Source organism: Gavia stellata, chromosome 4, assembly GCF_030936135.1.
Source record: "Gavia stellata isolate bGavSte3 chromosome 4, bGavSte3.hap2, whole genome shotgun sequence".
Taxonomy (NCBI): Eukaryota; Metazoa; Chordata; class Aves; order Gaviiformes; family Gaviidae; genus Gavia; species Gavia stellata.
In genome coordinates, this window is record NC_082597.1 from 38,293,519 (window position 1) to 38,317,325 (window position 23,807).

General features: G+C 42.6%; 1 protein-coding gene across 2 annotated transcripts in view; it reads left to right on the top strand.

Moving 5' to 3' along the window:
- TBC1D30 (TBC1 domain family member 30) overlaps window positions 1–9,379 on the top strand; it is a 31,976-nt gene extending 22,597 nt beyond the window's left edge. Inside the window, exons 9-12 of one of the 2 annotated variants that reach the window (XM_059816908.1) lie at window positions 4,719–4,831; window positions 5,006–5,145; window positions 6,786–6,992; window positions 8,593–9,379. In XM_059816908.1, coding sequence (XP_059672891.1) covers window positions 4,719–4,831; window positions 5,006–5,145; window positions 6,786–6,992; window positions 8,593–9,374 — 1,242 coding nt within the window. In that variant the 3' untranslated portion in view covers window positions 9,375–9,379. The remainder of the gene's footprint in view (window positions 1–4,718; window positions 4,832–5,005; window positions 5,146–6,785; window positions 6,993–8,592) is intronic. The other variant, XM_059816909.1, reaches the window with a different exon arrangement.
- Window positions 9,380–23,807: the final 14,428 nt, after the last annotated feature.

The window sequence follows — 23,807 nt, forward strand, 5'->3', positions numbered from 1 at the left end:
TTGTTGTCTTAGATGTTTTATAAAGAATTCATGCTACAGTTCTGGAACTTTGCTTTTGATGAGTTAGAGTATGGTGATTGAATGGGTGCAAATACAGAGCACATAATTAATCTGAAATTTTTTACCTAACTTAGGGGAAGGAAAGCAAAGTCAGTCTCAGTATATGCAGTTGGATGAGCTTATTACAGTAGTTAACAGGTGACTTCTGTTACCCATTATTGGAAGCAAAACTTATTGACTGTCTGGGATAATATACTTCCATTGTCTGGTGAAGTACTGCTCTGAAGTAAAGGATCAATTTCAGATTTTTGGCTTTTGTTGTTGCTGTTGTTTGTTTAATGAGGGAGCTCTGGGAATGAGAGGTGAGCACTGTGGCTTTGTTTTGCTTCAAAAATGGAAATGCAGCTGGTCAGAGGTACTCACACGTGTTAAGGTTTCTCACAAGGCAGTTCAGATATTGAGGATGCGTGAAGATGGTGGCTGAAACTGACGCCTTCTCATATTCATTGTGTTTCAGTTCCTGGTCTCAAGTGCAGTACAAAATCAAGATACGGCATTTGTGGCGAAGAATAATGTTGGGAAAGCTGAAGTAGTCTTTAGTGACTCTGTGGATTTCTTTCTTTGCCCTGGTGTGTGATAGAAGATAAGGCATAGGTAACTTACTGGTTGGAGTGATGGAAGGATCTTTTTGGGTTTTAAACTGTTGCAATTACAAGTAGGCTAAATTAGCAGTCTTTTTGTGCTTCAGCAAAAAATAAGCACTTGGTGCAAAGTATATGTGTATTCATAGTGTACCTGTGTATTTTGTGACACTGGCAGGAGCGTTAAGGTAGGGTAGCATTGCCATTGATATGGAGAATGTGGCAGGTTTAAGTTTTCTGTGTAGAGAAGCAGTGTGTCTGTTTTATGTGTGTCCTCTCAGTTGAAGAAACCACACTATAGTTTAGATAGCATTCTTCAAGTGAGAGGCAGGCACTGGCAGTGTAGCCATCTCCATCTGAGGTCTTCACTCTAGCGTCTCTTTACTGTAAGTGGAGAGAATTAGGCACTGCAAGTGTTTACCATTAGGGGATATGAATGCCACCATGTGCCTGGCTGCTGTATTTGAACAATTTTCTCTGTGTTGGAGAAGAAAATAAAGAAATATGAACCATTGCATTAATGAAAGGATCCAGGCTGCTTGAAGACGCTGTTTTTTAAATTGCTTTAGGCTTTTTTGGAGGAGTCAGCCAGAGATGAACGTTTAGACTGCTTTGTTTTCAAAATGTTGGGTTTTTCTTTTTTTTTTCTTTTTTCCCCTAATCAAAATCAGAACAGTGAATTTACATTTAATACTTTTATAAGGTGGCTCAAGGATTAGTATCCTGCTGCGGGAAAGGATTAATATCCTACTCTGCCTTCCCTACACATTTCAGTAAAAGTTGCTGGTGGCAGTCATCTCACTTTTCTTTAGACTTGCGTGACACTTATATCTGCATCTGAACTACCTGCCCAGGCTCATTTAAGCCAGTAACAGGCACTTCTCCACCACTAGAAAACAAATTGTGCTCTAAGGGGCCTGTTTCCTTTGGGAGTTGGAGGAGGGGGGTACTGCTTCAGGGGCAAGTGTTGACAGAGCAGATGTCTAAAGTAGATCAGAGGACTCTTGTCCTCATTGTCTCCACCAGCATGCATAGATGATGCAAATTTGTCATTAAAAATGCCTGCCTCCCTCTCTCCCAGGCAGACAGTACATATACCCAGGAGTGAGGGCTTAAAGCTTTAGCAGATTTGGCCCTTGCTTGGCAAGAGTTCTTACAATGTTGTGCCAAGGAGACTATGGAGGTATTGGAGGAGCAAGCAAGCCTACAGCTACCTCCTTTTTCAGATTCAACAGTTTAGGTAAATAAAGGGTAAGTGCTGTACACATCAGATGCTAGAGCGGGTGTGTATTCAGGACTAGAAGTTAAACAATTACAGTATTCAGTAATGTCATTTTATTGGCCTATTAATAAGCTTTGGTTCTAACACGGAGACAGAAGGCTGTACAGCAGGTTTCTGCAGATATTCTGAACAACACATGCTAGATTGAGTACACGTTTTTATGCCTTCTTAGAAAATGAGCATTTTTATAAGCAGCTAAACTAATTCAGTTTGTTCTCCTAGAAACGTTCCAGCATAGAGGAGATGAGAAGCAAACAGGAAAAAGAGAGGCTTCCCTATGTGCTTACTGTAGTGGAGGGGAACAGGGATTAATCCCTCTGTAGTACCGTAGCATTTTAGACTATCTCCTGTAGACAGTTACCCTGATTTGATGGTATTTACTGTTAACTTTCTACTGGAGTAGCACTTCATCTGTTTTCTTTTGGGTTTGTTTTTTGTTTTGCTTTTTGTTTTGTTATCTTTTCTTAGTGTAAGTGAAAAGAGAGAGGAGCCTTAAACCAGTGTGGGGTATAAATAAGATAATAAGTTTGGCTGCATCATGCTTCGTATGTGTAGTCTGTTTCCCTCTGGCACAGTTTCACCAGAATTAACCAAATGGCATCCAAAGCTGTGTACAAACTAGGAACAGGTTGCTTTGACTCTGAAGCATTGCTGTGAGGAGATCACAGGTGTTAATTGACAATATTTTTTAATTGCCAGTGGAACTTGCATCAGCATAAAATTTGTCTGTGGATCTCTTAGCCAGGTGGTAAGCAAGGCCTCCAGTTATAATTACTTGATAACAAGTAATTAAGCTAAAAACTTGTATGCTAAATGAAAGAAATTGCACAGGATCTGGAGGAGACACAGATTGGAGACAGGCAAAAGCTAAAAGCATAATCTAAAACAGTAGGTGCAAGGAGTAAATGGAGGACTCTGAGTCGACTGTTTCACTTAAAGGGTAACTAGCATATGGAACAAGTTACCTGAAAAGGCTGTTGACATAAAGAGAAGAAATGAATTCCAGACACACCTCCTTCTCTAGGACGGAGAGTTGAGACACATGGAGAAAAAAAACAGCAAAGTGTGGTGGAGATCAAACAAACAGGCAGACAAGTCGGGCCGGAGGTGGGTCTTTCTCCAGATCATAAAATTCCTTCGTCTGGTAGACTGCCAGGATATTTCTGTTCAGGCCCTAGAGAATATTTGTCTTTTCACAGTAGCATTGTAGTTTCATGGAGTGGCAAAGCTTCAGTTCATGCGCTGGGGTTTTGTAGGCGTTCTTCTTGCCTCAGAGTCTGTGCATGGCTTGAACTGTAAAAGCATTTTCACACAGAAGCCTGTTGAGCTGCACTATTGCCCTGTGCGTGATCCAGCCAGGAGTGTCCTTCCTGCTCCTCATTGCTTACATCATTGCTGCTGGTAAAACCTTGTTGTGGTTTTTTTTTTTTTTTCCTCTTCTGTCAGGAAAGGTCTAGTACTGAATTCACATTTGTGATTTTCCTTAGTGTATTTAGCACAGACAAGGCACAGTTCAAGAATGGATTATGTAGAAATTGTTCAAATTTCCTTTCATCTTAACTAAGGCCATTTGCCTTCAGATTAAAATGTCACTGACTTAATAGCACAGGAAAAAAAAATATGTGAAGATTTTCTGTCATAGCTTATGAGAAATTTTTACGTTACTGTTTTTCAGAAGACATTTAATAGTCAAGATGGGGAAAAGCTATGAGAAATTATATTTTGGTTTTTTTTCTTTTTACTTTTGACATTGAGATTCCCAATGAATTGTGTTACTTATTTGAAAGTCCTGAACAGTTGTAAGTATACAAAAGCAGGGGGAAAAAAGGCAACTAAAATAGGTAGGAACAAATCATCAGTGATGTTGCAATGAATATGATGTGTCTTGATGTCAGGTTGGCTGGTGACACACATTCTGTTATTACAAAATTAGTTAAAGCAAAAATAATGCTGAAAGCAAATGCATTTGTAACTATTTATCTTCTTTAACTCTGAGTATTGAAGTAAATAAAATGTATTAGAGATTTTTATGGACTTGTTTTGAGTTCTAGGGACTACATGTTGAGTTCAGAGAGTTGTAGAGAGGTTTCTTTGTTCACCGTAGAACAAATTTATTTAAAAAAAAAAAAACTACCACCACCACCCCAAAACTAAAAAAACCCCACACCCCCCAAACAATAACCAAAACCAGAAACTGAGAAGAGAAAAGTTAGCTGGATAATATTGGGTCCTTCCTCTTTGGCCGTAACTTTTGTGTCAAAGTGATTTCCTTCACACAAGCTCTTGGGGCTGCTCAGGTGAAGTAATGGATCGGTTAACAGTCCACATCAGGTGAGGATCTGCTCCTTCCTATCTATGCTAGTGTCAGTACCTTGTTGAATACTTGAGCAGAAACACGTAGGTATTCTGAAAGATCCTGAAAACCTCAGTGATGCATTCATGTAAATGAAATAATAATTAGTGGAGGAGGATTTCCGGTGTGCTGGCAATGAGAGGACTGACAATGATTATTTAATAAAGTACAGGAGTTGAAAAGGACCCTACATCTCATGTTATATGTTAAATTTTTTTTTTCTCCTCTGAACCATGTATTTTACTAGTGAGTCAGTCTTCATTCTTCTTACAGGAAATACTGACTGAATCATAAAACTAGACGATTTCCATTTTCTTACAGAGCATGAGAATGTGCAGCTTTTCATCCTGCAAGACTGTGAAAGTCTATTCATGGAGAAATCTTTTGTGGGACTGTTAATTAAAGGGACAATTTTAAAGGCTGCATGTTTTTTTTTCCCTAGACTGTTTATACCATGGCTCAGTTTCCCTTCCCACAACTGGCAGAATTAAGGGAGAAATACACGTACAATATTACTCCTTTCCCTGCAGCAGTAAAATCAACTTCACTTTCAGGGTAAGTTTGAAATGCACTGCTTATGGCATGTAGGGTTATTGTTTTACCCTACATGGATAGCAAAAAGGCAGGTGGCATTCTGCCTTTTATGCTCCTAAAGAAGATAAAGATGTTTGGTAATGATCATGTTTAAGAATGTCTCTTTCTTATTTCTCTTATGTTCTCATTTGACAGAAGGCTAGGGAGAACCAGAGACAGTGATGAGGAGAATGACCTAGATGATGAAGACTCAATTGCCAATGCAATTGGCTGTCTTGGACCGTTAAGTGGGTTTTTGGCACCAGAGCTCCAAAAATACCAAAAACAGATGAAAGGTAAAAGTGCTTTTGTTCATTTTTGGAAAATGTAGTTAGACCTGCATGACCTCGCAGAAATCATCTGTAGCTTCCTCTGTGAAAGCTACTATGAAAATTGCATTTTATATTTATGTAGAGATTACAGCAGGTACCAAATGACTTGCTCTGTGGTCCATGAAGATGTCTTCAAAGTCAAGTGTGAAGATGGTATGTATCGAATAAATGACAATGTGGGTTAAGGATTCGGCTACAGTAATGGTTAAAAAACTAACCCCATAGTGTTGTTCACCGACAAAAAAAGAACGTGTGGAAAAAAACATCACACCCTAAATCCATGCATATTTCCAAGAAAGCTGTTAGGTAGTCAGCATTTTCTGAAGAGTGTACCTTTATTAGCATATGCATGGCTAGCATTGGAACCTGTCAGCAGTGAGAGAATTCTGCAGGTCATTTCACAGCCCTTTTGGCCAAACCTTTAGACTGTTGTATATTTGGGGTATATTTGCATTTTTATAAAATTGGGTATGGTCCAGGGTGTTCTGACAAAATATCAATATTTTTCAAATCCTTCCACGTTGAAATAAAATTTGTGACAGAATTGTATGTTCACCTGTGCAAACTCTACAAGCAGAAGAAAATTCTGAACCATACAAGAAAGGCAGATCATTTGTTAACTTGCAGCAGCCTTTATGAAATGGTACTGGAGCAACAGTGATTTTATGATATCCTGGGAGAGGCTGTAGTTATTTACCCCCAACCCACCCCCACCTTCCCTGCCAAAAACCCCAGACTGATGTAGCAGTTGCTGTTATCTGATTATACATCATCATTCTTGCGGCTTGGTTTTGCTGAGACCTAGAAGCTGCAATTTTCTTCTTGATTGCTGTGGTGTTTTGTTTTTCCCTTCCTGAGGGACTGTAAGTCTCTACCTGCTGCTTCAAGCTAGCACTTAGTTTGCAACAGCAGTTTGATGTTCTGATTAAGCCAAAGACAAACAAACATCCCTTGAAAAAGAATTATCCCCTTGACCCTGGAGTGCCTGTTTGGTGGTGCATCAGAAACAGCTGTGAAAATAAATTGCACTGCTGCTGCTGCTCTGCAGCTGTTGATTGGAGAGGCTCTCAAGTTGCCTGATCCTCAGCTGCTCTGCGCCTATCCCTTTCGTTGCTACTACCAGCTTTCTCCCTGTGGTGCTATAACTGTTTCTTGATGCTTCTTGCTGGTATCACTAGGTTGGTTGTTTAATCTCGTGCCTGCTTGACTGAAATGTATTTTATAACTTGCGTTGTTAGCCTTCTCTTTGACCAGCTGAGTGTCTTTAATAATCAGTTTCTGAATTACTTTAGTGATGGCTTGATGTACTTCTGGGTAGTTGAAGAACTGTGCTTATAACTTCTCATTGCTATGTTAATTGACTTCTGTATTCTTTAAACTCCCCTAAAACCCTTGCTATTCTTAAGCAGTAGTTCTAGAAATGTGATACTTATTATAAATAGTGCAGCTTTGTTGAATATACATATTACAATAAATTTTTAATTGAAGACTACAGTTAAATAAGATGATAGGAATCAGACATAGACTTCCCTTGTAGATAATATGCGGAACTCTTAAGTATGCCAATTTACTCCTCATCTCCACTTTATTCCCACTCTGCGCAGATCAGAATGAAGAACAAAGTCTGGGTTCGAGTAACATTGCGGAATTAAGTCCAGGAGCAATAGACTCTTGCCGAAGCGAGTATCATGCTGCTTTTAACAGCATGATGATGGAGCGTATGACCACCGATATTAATGCACTGAAAAAGCAATATTCCAGGATAAAGAAGAAGCAGCAACAGCAGGTTCACCAAGTGTATATCAGAGCAGGTAACATATCAAAACATGCTTCATTTACTGATTTATTACAAGCTAACTTCATCATAGGAGACAAGGCAAACAACATTCTTTTTTTACATTTAAACAAATAGACAAAACGAGAGACTGATGGAATATATAACACATTAGTAGTAAAGTGGGTACCACTTCGTACAGACAGATTGTAAATGAGAAGGTGATGTTTTTTCTTCTTTTGTCAGGATCTGAAGATGACGACCCTGGGATTTTTTTAAGTCCCAGGGACCAGCTGAACAATGGTATTTAAAAGTGTCTTTGCTATCTGGGTGCATTGTGTTGATCTCTCTGATTAAAAACTTTAAATCTTTGGCATTCTTGGAGTTGACATACTGATGCACTGCAAAAAGTGAAATGAGGAGATGAGTACACTTCCGACCAAGTGGCAGGTAGATTCCTAGCTGATCCGTATTATTCTGATTCCTCTGAGCTCATCTGGGCAAATTACGCAGCTGAAGAACTGGCTTAGATATTCCATTGTGGCTGGCAGTTTACCTAGCCATAACGATATTGCTGTGAGGATCGAGCTGGACATCAGTCTGTTATTTAGCAATCCGTGTTACAGAGTCTGTTTCCCCAGCTGGCAAATTCAGCAATGCAGGGGTTAGCACGAACAGCGCAGCTGAATGTTTTGGTGGGTGTGCAAGCTGAACGCACCCCACCCCACTCATTCCTCTCCACTTAAGTGTCATCTTTAAGTCGGCATTGAACCATGCAGATGGGTCACTGTGGAGAATTTTTTTCCTCTTCTAGATTGTCTAAACTTGTCTTAGCAGGAGCATTTGAATACATAGAGTTGCAATTTTTCGTTAACGTAATTTATAAGGAATTATTTTTTTTTTTAATATTGGCAAAGTATTTGCTTTGAACAAAGGCTGTAGCCAGCAGAAACAGTGCAAACAGTAAAATGTTGATTCTCAAGGATTGCCAACCCTCACACCCCAAACACAAACCTTTCTAATCTTACTAATCACGATGCGGGGCTGGGTGTGTGGTTTAATCAAACTGTCATCTAATTACCTAATTCTGAGTCTACAGCTCTGGTTTAATAAAAGGATCTAATAGCAAAGAGTTGGTGCGGTTTATCCATTAAAAATACATTGGTTCATTCTCCAGTCACACAAGCCTCATGGAGAGGCTTATTTGACTGACCTCCTATAGGGACTCTATTGCCTCTCATGGTTGGAAGAGAAATGAAGGAGAGGGGAAAGATCAGAAGGCAATATTAATGTTAAACTGTCAGTTACAGTGCAGTTTGAAAAATCGAGAAGCTATTTTTGTTATGATTTATTTTCATGGTATTCCTAGCTCAGGACTTACCCGTATATAAGAAGCAGGGAGCAAGGACAGGTATCTTTATTATAGGAGTTACAGCTTTGTGTTTGACTCCAAGATGTAAGAGAAATGCAGTGATTGCTTTTGGGGTTGGTTTTTTTTTTTTTTTTTAAATAGCTGTCAGTCCTACAAACCTTTGCTATACCTCAAGAAAGGCATCAAATTTGGTGGTGGATCCTTAGAACGTTAATTTGCTTTGTTCTTTAACAATACTGTGTTTCTTTTAAACACTTTCTTTCAGACAAAGGGCCAGTTACCAGCCTCCTCCCTTCTCAGGTAAATCATTCCCCAGTGATAAACCACCTCCTTTTAGGAAAGAAGATGAAATTGAATAACAGGTCTCTCAAAAACGCTGTTATTCATATCCCAAGTCACGCTACAGGGAAGATGTCTCCCATTCCCCAAGAAGATCTTAAAACAAAACTGAACTCTCCGTGGCGCACTCACATACGAGTTCATCGAAAGAATATTGCTAGGGCCAAAGGCCAGCTGGGCTACGGGGATACCATAGGACTAATAGATGAGCAGAGCGAGAGCTGTAAAACAAATAGTCCTGGTGCAAAGGAGGAGCCTTCCAAACATTCTGACTTTGAAGAAAGAGAAGGAGGTGGTTTGGATGACAGGACTACTCGAAAAGCTGACCGGCAGTCGTCTGAACCAGTCTCTATAGACAGCAGTGCAAACATGTCAGTGATTCAGCTAAAACTGGAAGCACTGGAACTCACCTCAGATAACAAAACTGATGCTGAGTCAACATCCCATCAGTCCGGCCAGCCACGTTTATCAGAGTCCTCCCGTTCATCCAGTGACAGTGGAAACCTGGCTAAATCCTCCCAGCCTGTGAACGCAAAGCCGCAAGTCTTCAATCCTTTTCCCAGTGTCAAGCCCCTTCGAAAGTCAGCTACAGCCAGGAATTTAGGGCTGTATGGCCCCACTGAAAGAACGCCAACTGTACACTTCCCACAAATGAGCAGAAGTTTCAGTAAGTCTGCCAGTGGCAACAGTGGGACCAGGAAACGATGATGTACTACCTGGCACTTTCTATTTCTGACAGCAACAAAAATTTGTATTGCTTTTTTTTTAATGTGTGTATGTGCGTCCCAAAGTGTTTCTAATCTCTAAGTAATGGGGACAAAAGTGGTTACCAGATGTATAAATACATGTCTTTGAAAATTGTGCTCCTGTGTTATTATGGGATAGATTAGTGAAGATGCAGTCTGGCACCCTATTGTCAATCCTGATGGTTCTGTGGTAAAATAAACATTGATTTGCAGTGTGAAGCCTACCGTTTCTTTAAATCTAACTCAGACATAAAATCACCAGCTGCCTTTAACCCCTCAGCTCCCCATGGCTGCCTCCTGTCTCTTTCAAAACTCAAAGGACAAGTTGTCTGGTGCAGCAGACATGAATAACAGTTTTTATGACTGTTATGCAGCTTCCCCATTAGATCTCATCATCATGTCCTATGAGTAGCTGGAGAAACCATGACTAACAGAAGCACAAGCAGCCCTAGCAATCAAAAGTATCACTTTGTGTCTGACATTACCATGTACCTGCTGGGCCATCTGGCTTCAGACATTCTTGAGCAGCATTTTGTGCTTCTCTTCCCACACCATTCCTCTGCTGATATAAATGTAATCAGTGAGCATGAGAATTGCAGACCTAAGTCCATCCACAGCACTGGTTTGCTCCTTTTGTGTTACATATGTACGTACGTACATATGTTTCTGTTACTTACTGCTGGAGAGTTGCAGCACTGCAAAATTAGGAATTAGGTACAACTATATGTGTAGCTGTATGAATATTATGGCACATCTTGGCTTCAGTGGATTTAAAAGCTATTATCTAGATTAAAGACTTGTAATTAAATAATATTTGCCAGCTTAGTGGTAGGTAAAATATATGAATGTTCCAAAGTAGTTTAGGATTTTAAATTCTATAAATAGAGTGATTAGATAGTTAGGGTGCCACTTACCATTAAAAAACAACACATCAGCTGCTATGTAAGTGGGATGGACCCGTGAGACTGCCATGGGCTCCCATGGCTTGGTTCTGGTTTGGTATGAAAGAGCAATGGCAAAGCGATAGGCTGAGTATTTACTTCCAAATCAAAAAACAAAGCTGATGAATACCATAAGACAAGTACATTTTTTTTCTCTATATGTTAAACAGGCAGACAGCGAAACTGAATGAGGATAATTCAACTTCAGGGTTGCAAAATCAAGCACTCAAACTCTAAGAAATTCAGGTTGCTCTGCTGAATTGTATGTATTGACTGTGATTGATGACATTATTGCTTCCAAGCTTCCCATGACATGAAAGTGCTATTATTTTAAACTGGAGTAAAAGCAGTAATGATGAATCAGCCCCACTGTAAGTAATATCTTACTTCCTCTCTTAATATTCTTTGTTAAATTTGCAAATTAATATATCATTTTCTATTTATTAATGTATCCCCTAACCTATAGGATGTGATATCAGTTTTACTGTGTACCATAACTTATAAGCTGTATAATATATCCTGTTTATTGTTGTGGGGATGGTTTTATTTTGTTGTTGTTTTATACAAGTGTATGCATCTAGAATAATATACAACTATGAACACTATAAATATAAACCAGAGGTAGATCAGATCTTGCCCCTGCCTTATTTTCAGGTTATTAGTTATATTGTCACTAATAATTATTTATAGTGCTAAGTAAATTTAAAATAATGTAGAATTTAGTCACTGATCACGGACTGTATGAGAGTTGTTTCTGCCTTGATTTAGAAGAAATGGACTTCTCAAAATTTTACTGTGAATCATTCTCAATTTTTCTTAGCTTCAGTGTATCACGCGGCTGTATACTGAACCAGTAAAAATAAAAGGTCTGTCATTCTGCAAAAACTGCTAAAATGTTGCAAGTATGTGCATAAATTTTCAACACATTAAGATGTGATTAAGCAATGGAAAATTAGCAAGCTTTCAATGGATATTGGTCTGGGGAAAGAAATGCTAATAGAATACTAATTCTCATGATTCAGACCTAATCAATAATTGATGAGCATGCTCTGAGGGTCTTGTACTCTACTTGGACCATTAGGATTGAGGCGAAGGAACCACGGCAACTCAGTGCATTAGTTTCATGATGTTTGCTGCAGGAAATTTTCTTTAAGTACTGCTAGATGAGAAAATGGAATGTCATTTTAGCCGTTCAGTACCTCAAAGGATGTTCACTCTCTACCTGAAATCTGCCTGTTGAACATAGAGCAAAAGCAACTTTGTCACATAGTACTGAGGTGGAACATTAAGATGAGATCAAGAACCAGGAAACTCCAGAGAAGTTCCCAATTATTTTTCCCTAAAGAATCCCTTCAGCAAATGAGGTCAGGCGATGCAGCTGTGCTTGGAAGAGTGCACTGCAGAACTGAGGGTATTGGGAAGCATGATGGTGGGAGTCTCTGCTGCATAAACGTCTGCATTTTGTTCTCCTTGAGGCCTCCTTGTACTAATGCTCTCTTCCATGTGACTAAATTACCTTTCTGTTTGTTGGGGGTTTTTTAAACTCCTCAAGTCTTTTTTTGAGAAAGTATTTTATTAGGATCAGATTGACTTTTATTTCTGAGAGTGTGTTTCACCATCATCAAATGGAAGCTCTCAAGGGATGGAACGTTTTGATTCCATTTTGAGGACACTTACAGTCCTGTGAGTGGAAACAGGTCCAAAGCTATTCTGAGATTATTCAAAATTTGCCTACATTTTGGGGGTAAAAAAGGTAGATTGTAGAAGTCAGTTTTTCAGAATTGCAGGCAGCAAACAGTTGATTTCATCCATAATTGTAGCTAGAGAAAATACAATTTTGTACACTTAACAAAAATCCTACCAGAATCCATTCAAAAGAACGTAAGTGGTTGCTAGAAAGGCAACAAAACGTTATTTCAAGCAAAAATAAAATGCAGCCCTTCACACTGATATTTCCAATTCAGGTAAAAGTTCATATTCAAAAGAGACGTCAAGTCTGTTTCAAACCTCCACAACATGTATTTTAAACCATGTGAAATTGTTCATACAGAAATAAGGTGGGTGGTTTCACGGTTCTGTAGTTTTCCTTGACCTTCTTGGCAATGAGTTACCTGGTGCCCATCCACAGGCAGCAGTCACACATGGCTGAGTGGCAGGGAGCCAACGTCATCATCTGACACCAGCTCCGCTGAAGCATGAAGAGGCAAAAATTCATCCTAATGGATTCCTGTCCTTGTCAATGCTTAGTTTGCTCCAGTTGTATTAGCTTTTTGTTGGCGGAAGATTCGTTCAAGGCAGGGGGTCGTCATGGGGCCCTGCGAGTGATTTGAGATGTGCAGTCATCCCAGATGAGCACCTTCAGCCCGTATGTCATCAGCCAGCAGGGACCAGTTGGGTGACTGGTTTCTCAAGCAGCCGGAAACTGCTGTGTTTGGACACCTCTGCGCTGGTGACGGCATCCGTGGGAAGGTGTGCTCCTCTGGGAGGGTCATGTGTGGGAGGGCTGGGTCCAGCGCACTGCAGGAAAGCGCACGTGTGAAGGGTATCTTCTGCACATCCTTCCCCAACGGAGACCCTGAAGAGCCTTCAGGGCTTGCACTGATGTGAGATATTTAACATGATTTAGGACACAGAAGTGGTTTGCAGTGTAGGACCGTGTCAGGCTAGCCAATGCTCAGGCCCAGCGTCCCTCAGCCTGCAGGATGCCATTTCAGCTGTGCTTCACCCTACAAGCAGCATACAGCACTTACTGACTCACCACAGGTTTAAAAAGAACCACAAATTTTTCCAAGTTTTTTTGTGATAAAACCGTATCAAACCACACTGGACTACCACAAATAAGCACGCAGGCATAGTGGTGGTGTGGGAGGCGATGCATGTGGATGGAGAGGTTGGGAGGAGGGAAGGAGCAACCCATCCAGGCAAAAGGTGCAAGAAGTTTTGAGGGAAAGCAAACATCTTGAGTGCCCGTGCTTCTTTTTAGGTTGTTTGTTTATACACAACAAATCAAAGGATCGGATCCATGACGTGCCGCTCCCTGCCCATCCCTTGTGTGTTCAAGGTGGTCATGGCCTTGCCTGATGCCAGCAAGGAGCCACATCTGATGATGTTGTTGTCCACCCACTTGGTAGCCCAGTGATTGCTCTGAGCCTGCCCTGGCAGAGAGCCCTCCGATGTGGTTCACTGTGCCTCGGTTCGCACAGTGAGCTGTCAAAAAGGGAGTGAATGCTCTAAGCCCAGCCAGGGTAGAACATGTGCTGTCATTGCTGGCACACCTGACTTCTCTTGGCCTGTGCTCTGAGCCAGCTCTGCAGTGAGGGTTGTAGCTATGATGACACTGCCCCAAAACTAGGCTAGTAAGTGTTGCTAACTGGCAGGCGTGCGAGGCCATTGCTGGATGAATGTGGCCGTGCAAACCCAGGCGAAGTTTGGCACGCTATCTGCAGCTCCGCAATGCAGAGCTGGCTTGCCAGCTCAGCCCAAAGGTGTTGCAAGCCTGTGTGTGCTCAGAGCATGGCTTGCACCAGTTTGCGGGGGATCTGGTGGATGTATGCACCGCTCAACCCACAGTAGCGCTTAGGATGTAATCCTCCGTGTCTGGTTTGTCAGCAGTGGCCCTGCCGGTCGGCTAGAAAGGGCTGCTACACGATATGTTGCTCACTCTCTCCTTCTTTCAAGGGTGTGTACAGTTTTTCATTATCACTTGTTGGTTTTCTGGTATTTTATAATTGTTGGTGACATGGGGAAATTTTTTGAGCAGTGCCTCATTTATTGAATATTGGAGCAGGAAAGACAGGGGTGCTTTCTTCATTGCAGCACTCAATAGTTTTTGCAACTGTTCCTCTCTACATTTGGATTGTGCTTTCCCTTTGTGAACTCCCAACCCTTGCTTGCATTCATTGACTGTGTGCTTGATGAATTTTCAGGAAGATAAGGACAGCCATGCTGTTCGGCTTAGCCCAGCATCTTTTCTCTAACCACTAATGGTTGGAAACACCTAAGAGAAGAGTCCTGTAGGAACATGGTGCATCTGGAGACAGCCTTCCCTTGGGGCAGTCATCCGATTTTGTCTGGGTTGTGCACATTGTGCAGAGGTGAGGTGGATGGCCAGGCCAGCAGCTCAGGCCAGCGGCTCATCCATGGCAAACCAGCGGCGTGCTGATCTGGGCAACTGCATGCTCAGCAGGGACCACAAACAGTGGTTCAGTAGCAAAACTTCCTCCTTCACATGAAAAGAATAATAACAGAGACATGGTCAGGAATGAAAAGAATAATAAACACCAGAAAACGTGAGCCTGAAACAGTAGCTGTTGCTGTGATTCCTGCTGCGTGCCGGTTTGCCTCTGCGGGCTCTGCTTGCACTTCAAGCTGTGTGGTGGTTCCCCCCTCCAGGCTGACCGCCCTCCCCTTGCTGGGGAGATGCCACAGGACTAGCCTGGAGGGATCTTCGGAAGGGGCAGGAGGTGGGAACAGGCTGGAAAGCCTCACAGGCCCTCAGAGAATCAGACATAGCTGAAAACCCAGGTCCAGCGCTTCACACAGCCCATGCAGTGATGAAGGACACGCAGGCAGTAGTTTCCGACCGGTTTTTCAGCTCTATGCAGTCACACCCAATGGTGTTGCTCTGCTCTTGTGGTTCACTGCCCATAACGGCTCCTCCGCTGCCTGTGTGCACGTACCTTGCTTTCCCTTCCTAACAGCTCCGGTGGCTTCTGCAAATGACACGTGGGTACGAACACCAGCCCAGAGTCCACGGCAGGAGTCAGTCGGTGCAGATGCACCACAAGGACACCCGTGGAGGGAAGGGGTTTGGCCAGCAAGAAGGAAGCAAGTTTGTTCTTAGGAAAACTAGGTAAGGCCTCTGGCAACCATCCAGCATAGGTGTAGGAGTCCAATGTTAAAACTTTGGAAGGCCAGTGATTTACAGCTTGCCTGCAATCATTCATACGCACTCAGGGAGAGAAGAGCTGAGCGAAGACTTACGAGATGTGAACTTGTAGTGCCAGGCGCTAAAAATGGTGTCAGAAATCTTACAATTGTTTCACAACTGGGACTTATAATTGCAGCTTTCCTTACTCTCCTAATGACATCTTTTCATGAAACTGGGTTGTGGGTTTGTTTTTTTTTTTTTAAATAAATGTAGGTCTATTGCTCTGTTTCACCTACACCAAAATACAGCTGTAAACCTGATGGTTTTCTGCTTATTCTCACACTACCCGTCAGTTGCATTAGACATCATGCCCTTTCGAACTCCAGATTACTGCATATGGTAATTTTTTATACTGTTTCCCCTGCACTAATAAACTTTTCACCCAGCTGCAACAATACTGCTCCCTGTTTGGCCCCCAGTGACCTTGGAGAAGAGGCCTTTCTCCAGAGGGAACAGAAGGACTATTGTCCGCTTGGCAGAGGGACAGATGACTTGGTGTTGCCTGACACGTTCTCCATCCCCACTAGTCAGCGCTGAGTCACCGGTTTCCATCCAGACTGCAAAGTGTTTGTTCCACTCATGCCGAGGAGATGCTTCTCCTGCCATCGTGTGAGAGACAAGCTGTCCCACACCGCTGCTGAACCTCCGGGCCGGTGTGACAGACAGAGAGTTGGTGGGGGATGTCACTGTTGCAGTTTGCACGACATGATAGCATCTTCTGCAACGTGCTAAAATATCTGACCACCAATACTGCTAACTGCTAGAGGTTAGACCAGGTTTGCAGCCATCACCACCAGCAGGTCAGTGACGTATCCCCTGGCCTCAGTCTGCACCGTGTCTTTCTGTGTTCATATCAGTTTGTGGTGATCTTCCAGGTGCGGTCACTAGATGCCACTGGTGCTCCATGCAAACACAACTATGCTGCCATTCCTGTGAAAGGAAATACAGGCGTAGCTTAGTGTTTCCAATGATTTTTTCCATTTTTCATCAGGTGTGGAGCAGTTTCCAGGCCATTCACCTTTGATTTCACATTGCAGCCTCTCTGCTCTGTTTGACTCCTCTTAGTAGGCTTGCTAACCTTGAGCAGTGATCTCAAAGTACAGAGGCAGCCTAATGGTGTATCTTTGGAAACAGTGTCCATATCAATACACTTGAACACTCTAAAGGCTCTTTCTTAGTCAGTGGTATAATATATTTTCTCTCTGGAGGAGGAGCTGGCAAACACCATTCAGGTGGCAGGCAGGTGAAGGAAGCTTGCTACATTCGCTGGGTGCCTTGTAGAGACTTGATTTATCGTAAGAGTGGGTCAGCAATGACAACCAGATACTGCCGGTCATGAATCAGCTGAGATATTTCTATCACAAATACTGGAGCTGAGCTGTTCCATGCTGAAGGTTGAAAGAAAAAAAAATAAACCTTTTTCTCAAGCTTCTGTAAAAACAGAACATAGCTAAAGTAATGAGTACCTCCTCTCAGGTACTTGCCAGCTTGCTGCCCTGCCCTGGAGTCCTTACTATCGAACCTATGAGTGTTTCAAGCTTCTGAACTTTGAAGAAAAACTATGTTCAGGTCTCTCACTTGCTGCCACTGAGAGCTGGAATTTGCAGTCCGCCTGCCTGTCCTCAGCAATCAGTACTGACTTCTCAGGTCCCTGCGTGCCCCATACACAGCCGTTGCCAGCATCCTAGCAAAATGAGATGAGCCTTAGATTTACAGTTCAATTTTTCAGGAGTGTGCTCTGCAAATCTTCATGACCAGACACATGCAGCGACACACAGGCTTGACACAGCCTGACTGAATGTGCACCAGCTGGTTTACTGCCAGGAAAAAAGCACCGGTTGAATGCAGGTCACTTGAAAAACGAAGATCCTAGATCCATTTAAGGACTTAGGCTCTTAAAACAGGACTGAGATGTTATTAAGAAGCTTAAAAAGAAACACAACCTTTGCTCACCTACTGCACAGCATCAGAGGCCCTTGATACTCTGTAAAATTTCCCTGTTTGGCTTCAGAACTCCCAGAGCACCTAGAGCTCTGCCTTTGCTTATGTCATCTCTGTGTCCCTTGGCTAATCCACATGTGAGCAAAAAGGTAGTCAAATCAAGCTGAAAAACTGACTCTAATTAACTGAGATTTGGCTGGCACATCTAGAGCTGCTACGTGCCATTCAATAATAAATTTCAGCACGGGACAAATCTTGATGTGCCTGGGCAGAGGCAGAAATGGACTGATTTTGGTCATTAAATCAAGATGTGCCTAAAGAGAGTGTGGTCATTTCTAGCTCTGACCAAGTGTGATTAGTCCAACAATGTCTGGGGAAATTCATCAACTGGTTGCTTTTAATCTCCATTTTGAGATACGCTTCAAAGAAAGGCATTACTTTTATCCTCAGAATTTTTTTTTCCTTGTGCAGCCAGTGATGTCCATGACCAGAGTCCTTGAGCCTGAACAGGTCCAACCAACAGTTCCCCTCCTGATGAACAAGTGTCTTCACTGCTGAGTATTGTCTATTTTAGGGTACATGGGGGCGTTTTCTGTGCCTCCTGCTGAGGTGACGACACCGCAGACGCAAAGTCAAGTTCCAGAACGTGGGGACATGGCTCTGTGCTATCTACACAGATGGATGGGTTTCATCCTGTGGGCTGTGTCTTCAGGAGGGTGAAAGGGGAGGAAGGCATTGACCTCTTATAAAGTTACAGGCGATAGTCTTGTTTAAAAAATAGCTATAGACGAGTCTGTGCCTCCACTGGAAAGGCTGCAAATCATGAAGAGTGGAAAAACTCTGTCCTAGAGATCTGGCCACTCATATGGATGAGGGAGACCTGGACCCCAGCACCTGAGTGATTAGATTTTACGTTATGCAGTACTTACGTAAAAAGAGGATGGAGCCCTGTGCAGGGAGTAATCTCAACCTGGGGCTTATTTCTTTAGATTAATGGAAAAAGACTGAAAGATACCAATGACATAATTTGAATACACATTCTATATTAAGGATAACCCATAATAAATCTCCAGTGTCATTTCCCAACTTGCTTCTCCATTTCTATTTGCCAGTGAGTACAGAAATGAGACTTGGGCACCTTTGACTATGGGAAAGACTGACTGTACTTTGAGCTGAAGTGGGTACTGATTCCAAGACGGGATTTGGGAAGGATAGCATGGATAGATAAGAGAGGGAGTACAAGAAGATATTATTTTTTTCTAGTCTGTATTTTGAATATACAGATTTTTGTATACCTTTTTCCTTCAAGGACGTACAGTGCATCAGGCGTTTAGCTGTTATATTTGTTACCTTACAGGTATTACCAATCTGTATGGTGAGCATTGACTGCTATTTGAATTAAAGTAATAATAAGCTTGCTCTAACCATTCCCCTCTCAGTGTATGAAGTGGCGACACCTCAAGCAGCAGCCTGCAGAGAAGATGATGGTCTCTGGTCTCTGAAGCCACGTGAAACCCTCAATGGTATGTTAGAGGGACCAGAGCACTACAAACACATGCAAGGATGGTATTTGCTGAAGTTCAGTATCAGGAAGAAAGTGAATCGGCAGCATTCTTACCGTAACAAAGCTGTAATTACACAGTTCGTATGGGCAGGTGATTTTTTTTTTTACCATGCTCACCTGCTAGCAGGTTACCATGCAGTGTCACTGGTGCCCATACTGACTATTGATCCCATAAGCTGTTGTTGGTCTCCAGAAAAGGAGTTACCTCATAAACAAATGTTCTGGGTTTGACTTACGCCCTCCTGCAGTGTCTCCATGGCAAACAGGTTGGTGCCACCACTGTTAAAGCTGGCAGAGCGAAAAATTTCTATTCCTTCTTGCCTTCCTTCCATCCTTCCTTCTTTCCCTCTTGTCTGCCTGCCTGCCTCATCTTGTATCCCTTCCTGCCTGTCTGCCTGCCTTTTTCCCTCCTTTCACCCCCAAATAGATCAAGAGCACTTTCTAGAGAGGGTAGAAAAAACTGCACGGTGGTACCTGACCTGGATGTGATGTTTCATTTATTCAGCTTTCCGTTTCATATTTATTTCTTCTTACTCTTGCACAAGATCTGTGATATGTCTCCAGGCTTCCAGGGGAAATTACGGAAAGAGCTGAATGATTTATCTCTGTTCCAGCACACTGCAGGGACCTGAGTGCACCATCTGGTAATGAACAAGGCCATTTTTGACACCTAAACTCCTGTTATGAACCAGCCACAACTTCCCTTTTTTTTTCTTCATGTCTATTTTTCTCCTCATCAAATTCTTTTTTGGTCTTCCTCCTGTGTTACAAGCTCTCCCAGTTAGATATTGAGTCCATGGGGGATTTCTCTGGTCTTTTTTTTTGGAGGCTTAGCGGCTACTATCAGACTATATGGAACCCACCCCCCTCAGTTTTCTTTACAAAACTAAAAGGAGAACACTCTGTTTCTATCTCTCTTAGGGTTGAGAAGGTTTTTGCCAAAAGTTTGGAGATCAGAAGGGAAAAATTTCTCCCAAAGTTGTTATCCCTGTTTTGAATCTGGATGCTTTTGGAGGCTTGATGCGTGATTTCTTAGCGTTTTGACATGAAAATTGTGTTGTCCTTCAAAACAGAGAGACTAGTCGTTATTCAAATTCACAGCAGCAAATAAATGACCTGCCTTGTGAAGGCAACTTTTGTCAGAGATGAGTCAGAGACTGCAGAAGCTTGAAGGAAGGTTGGGAGCAAGGCTCCAGCTTGGGGGGCTTGGGGTGGGCATGGCTTTTCTCTCTCCTTCCTGTACAGCGACCTGTGCTCTGCCTCCTTTTCTTAGAAAATAGGTAAAGTACATATCTGAGACTATATTTTGGCACTCACCAAATCTCCCCAGTAAAACAGAAGTCATATGAGGGAATTACTACACAGCTAACACTGCTGCAGAACTAGTTGCAGGTTAAAATTGCTCACTGTCAGTGTATTTCACCACTATTTCACCGCTGCTCAAAGATGGAGGCACTGGGACTGTGCTGCAGTGAAAACTGACTATGTGAATAGTAAGTGAGTGAAATACAGTTATTTTTCTTTCAGAGGTGTGTTCTGCTCTGAGGTCTGTTGGAGAGCATGGAAACCTTTGATGAAGGTACTTTGATGATGATGAAAAGAGCCATCACATATGTGTAGAAATAAAAAGGAATTCCTTCTTTTATCTTCTCGTTTTCTCACACAATGGACTGACTAATTGGAAATAGGGTTGCTAAGTTGTATCTTGATTATTCACCAGCTTTTAAACGCCATCCAGGACCACAGAACAGAGAGTAAGTCCCGCTTGCTTTTCTTTCAGGCGGAACATGTGCCCACATGATTTTCAAGCTCTGCCATTCACATGTGCAGATCGTTACAGATGAAATGTATTCTTCATGTTGTTTTGCTCACTACTCCCATGCAGAGATGGACTGGGGTGGGGAATGCCTCGTACGCTGTAACCCTGAAGTTATTACTCTCAGAATAAGTGTTGCAATATGAGTATGTTGTCTGGGATGTATTGCCAGGCTCTCTTTTTGGCTTTTGAAATGGTATGCAATGTTGCTGTGATGCAGATTTTTCATTTGCTTGCACCACAGGCTCTTGTTTTAAGTTAAGGCCACCTCAGGGTGGGAAGAGGATGTCAGCTTAGGTCCTTAGCTGCCTTCAAGCGGTGGTCTTAGCTGAGGAAGGGTAGACTCCTTCTTCCCTTAGTGTTTGGAAGATCCTTGGGTGTATTGAAGGGAGCTGAGACATGAGAGCAAGGTGCCCCTTGCCCTTCCTCCCTGGGCATAGTGTAACTCTAAATCAGGCCAAGCTTCCAGCTTGAGCTGCAGGTTCTGCCCCGCTCTTCAGCTATGACAACTGGTTTGTGGGATGCCTTCATCTATGCCGTTGCTGTTTTCTTTGGAGGAGATGGGGAGCTGCTTTTGAGGCTGGGAACGCTGCCCTAGCAGGCAAGCGCCTCCTCTTCCCGCATTTTCTGTATGTTCTCACCAGAAAGTATGATTCTAAGGCTGAAGTATAGGAAATCTGCCTCCCTGGCTTTATCCTCACAACATCCTGTAGCAGCTTAGACCCGTGACCTAGACAGCACGGCAGCGGCTGCGGGAGGCTGAACCGGACAACGGGAAAAGGAAGAGGATTTGTGGGGAAGGAGCATCCCATCGGCATCCAGCCAGCCAGGAATCGCCACCATCAATAACATAGCCTGTGGGGAGCAAGTGTCCCAAAACTGGCATCTAGCTCCAGTGGCAGCTGCTGTTAGACCACCCTGATTTACCACATCAGGTTTTAGTCTGTGACCAGAGTGCTAAACAGCAGAAAGTTTAGAAGAAATTGGACTGTTGTTTGCTGCTGTTGAGAGCTAAATGGAAAAACATAACCAAGCTGATGAGCAAAATCCCTTTATCTGGCAGTCACAGAGCTCTGTGTAAGAAAGCTGAAGAGCTACATGGGGGAAAGTCTCTGTAGGGCTGCACAGAGCTCTAATACTTGCAAAAAAAAAGGGGGGCTGGCAGTATGATTTTCAGCATCGCCTACCGGTACATTAATCACTAACAGATCATACGTGTATAAAAGTATAGCACTGAATAAAACGAGGCCGATTTGGTCCCAAAGAGTGGAGCATAGTGCTGACAGGAAAAGTGGACTAATATTTTGCAAAGAAGGGGGTTGAAACATTCTGGGTGGATTTTGCTAGATTTAAAGAAAGTGAAATAAAGCAAAAAAAAAAGTCTAGCAGTGTTGACAACACCTCACACTCACATTTTTAATGAAACATTGTGATTTTCAGTTTCTCTTTTTACAATGTTTACATTATGCTATCTAACTCAAATCATATGTCCTATATCATTAAAAAAACCCTCCTCAATTGACTTGAAACACCCCAATCCTCTGGCACTTCACTTTTGGGAGAAGTGGGGGGGTATTTTGCTCCCCAAATTTGACTGTTAGAGAAGGGAGGAGGAGTTTGTCCTTCCCTCTATTTGGCACACAATATTCGAGTGCCTTTCTGTAAAGAGCAGGTTTGTCTGAGCACTAAGCTACCCACAGAATGGGCGGACTCCTGGCTTTTGCTAGCTGGAGGCTGAGGGCTCAGCACAACAAAAACTTGAGTTGCCTGCAGAATAGCTACTCAGGTTCACCTGAAATCTAAGGCAGATTTTGGTCCTTCTTAGAAAATACTAGTGCTTTGCTGGTGTTTGTTGTTGTTTCTAACCAAGACAGAATTGAACCGATCTCCCTGTTAGGATGCTCGGAGATGTGCAAGATGAGATGCCACTGGTGAGACTACAATACACAGATTAAGTAAACAAGGAAGTCATTAAGGGACAGAGAAGCCCTGAAGAAATGGAGTGGCTTTTAGTTTGAGGAAGAGTAGGTATATAAGCTCTCATTTGGCATTAAATTTTACCCTTCCTTTCTGCAGTAAGCCGCAAGTCAGACAACTGTTTGCTGTGACTTCAGCAGAAAACAATGTCTCCCTTTTTTTTTTTGGGTTGCTCACAGGCATCTTGGGTTCAACAGAAAGCTTTCTGACTTGGATCCAACTATTTGCTCAGTTTAGCGGAAGTTTCTGATGTTATTCAGTATTTCACAATGGCACCGACAGGAAATGTATCAGCACAGGGATTCTACTTAATTAACAAGCTGCCAGGAACACCCCAGGAGCAGGAGAGGAGAAAGGCACGGCTGGAATTTGAGTAGGGGAGGTGAGGAAAGATTATGCCAGGGGAGGAGGTGTCCTGCAACATGGCAGTAGAAGAAATGGAAAGGAAAGAAAATAAATCTGAAGAATAATAGAAAAAAGCAAAAACAAACAAAAATTATTCTGTTTTTCCATACAGTCCTCTGTTTTGCTCGCCTGTTGAGCCCTATCAGCCACCTTGACTCAGAGCTGGCTAAACCAGAGTGTCTTTATTATCTAAACGTGTCTTCCTTTTTTTGCTTGGGGTTCTTTGGCAGGGACACGTATCTGAGGATGCTCCGAGGATAAACATCCCCCATTATCATTTTCAGGGCAGTTGTAGCTCCCTGCTGCATGGAGACTTGGAACCTCTGCAAAGCTTCTCTCTCTCTCGCCTCTCTAGAACGGGTGCCTTGCTCCTAAGCAGCCCAAAACAAGAAATGATGAGACCTACTCCAGAAAGCAGACTTAGTTCCCTACTTGTTTATGTTCTGGGAATGAACTGCAAGGAGTCTCTGTAAGGAGCTAGACCAGAAGTTCCCACCCTATGGTCCAAGAAAAGCTGGCAGATCACACAGTGAGCAGCAAAGCTTATCATATGCTGCTTTGAGCTGCCTCCAAAAGAGCCTTTGCATTGCATCACATCACATATATCTTCAGGTGTCAAGCCACGGCTGGAAGAGGAACCAGCACAGCTCTCCTCTCCATTCTTCTCTTTCTGAGCACTAGCCCACAGAAGTTTGAAAGTTCTTGGATTTTCTTTAAGGAACTTCTACTGTGTAGCTACAGTGACCTGGTCACAGAGGACTAAAAGTGAAGGGTTTTTTTGGAGGGATTTATAGATGGTGTCCTATTTCCTAGAAAGGCAT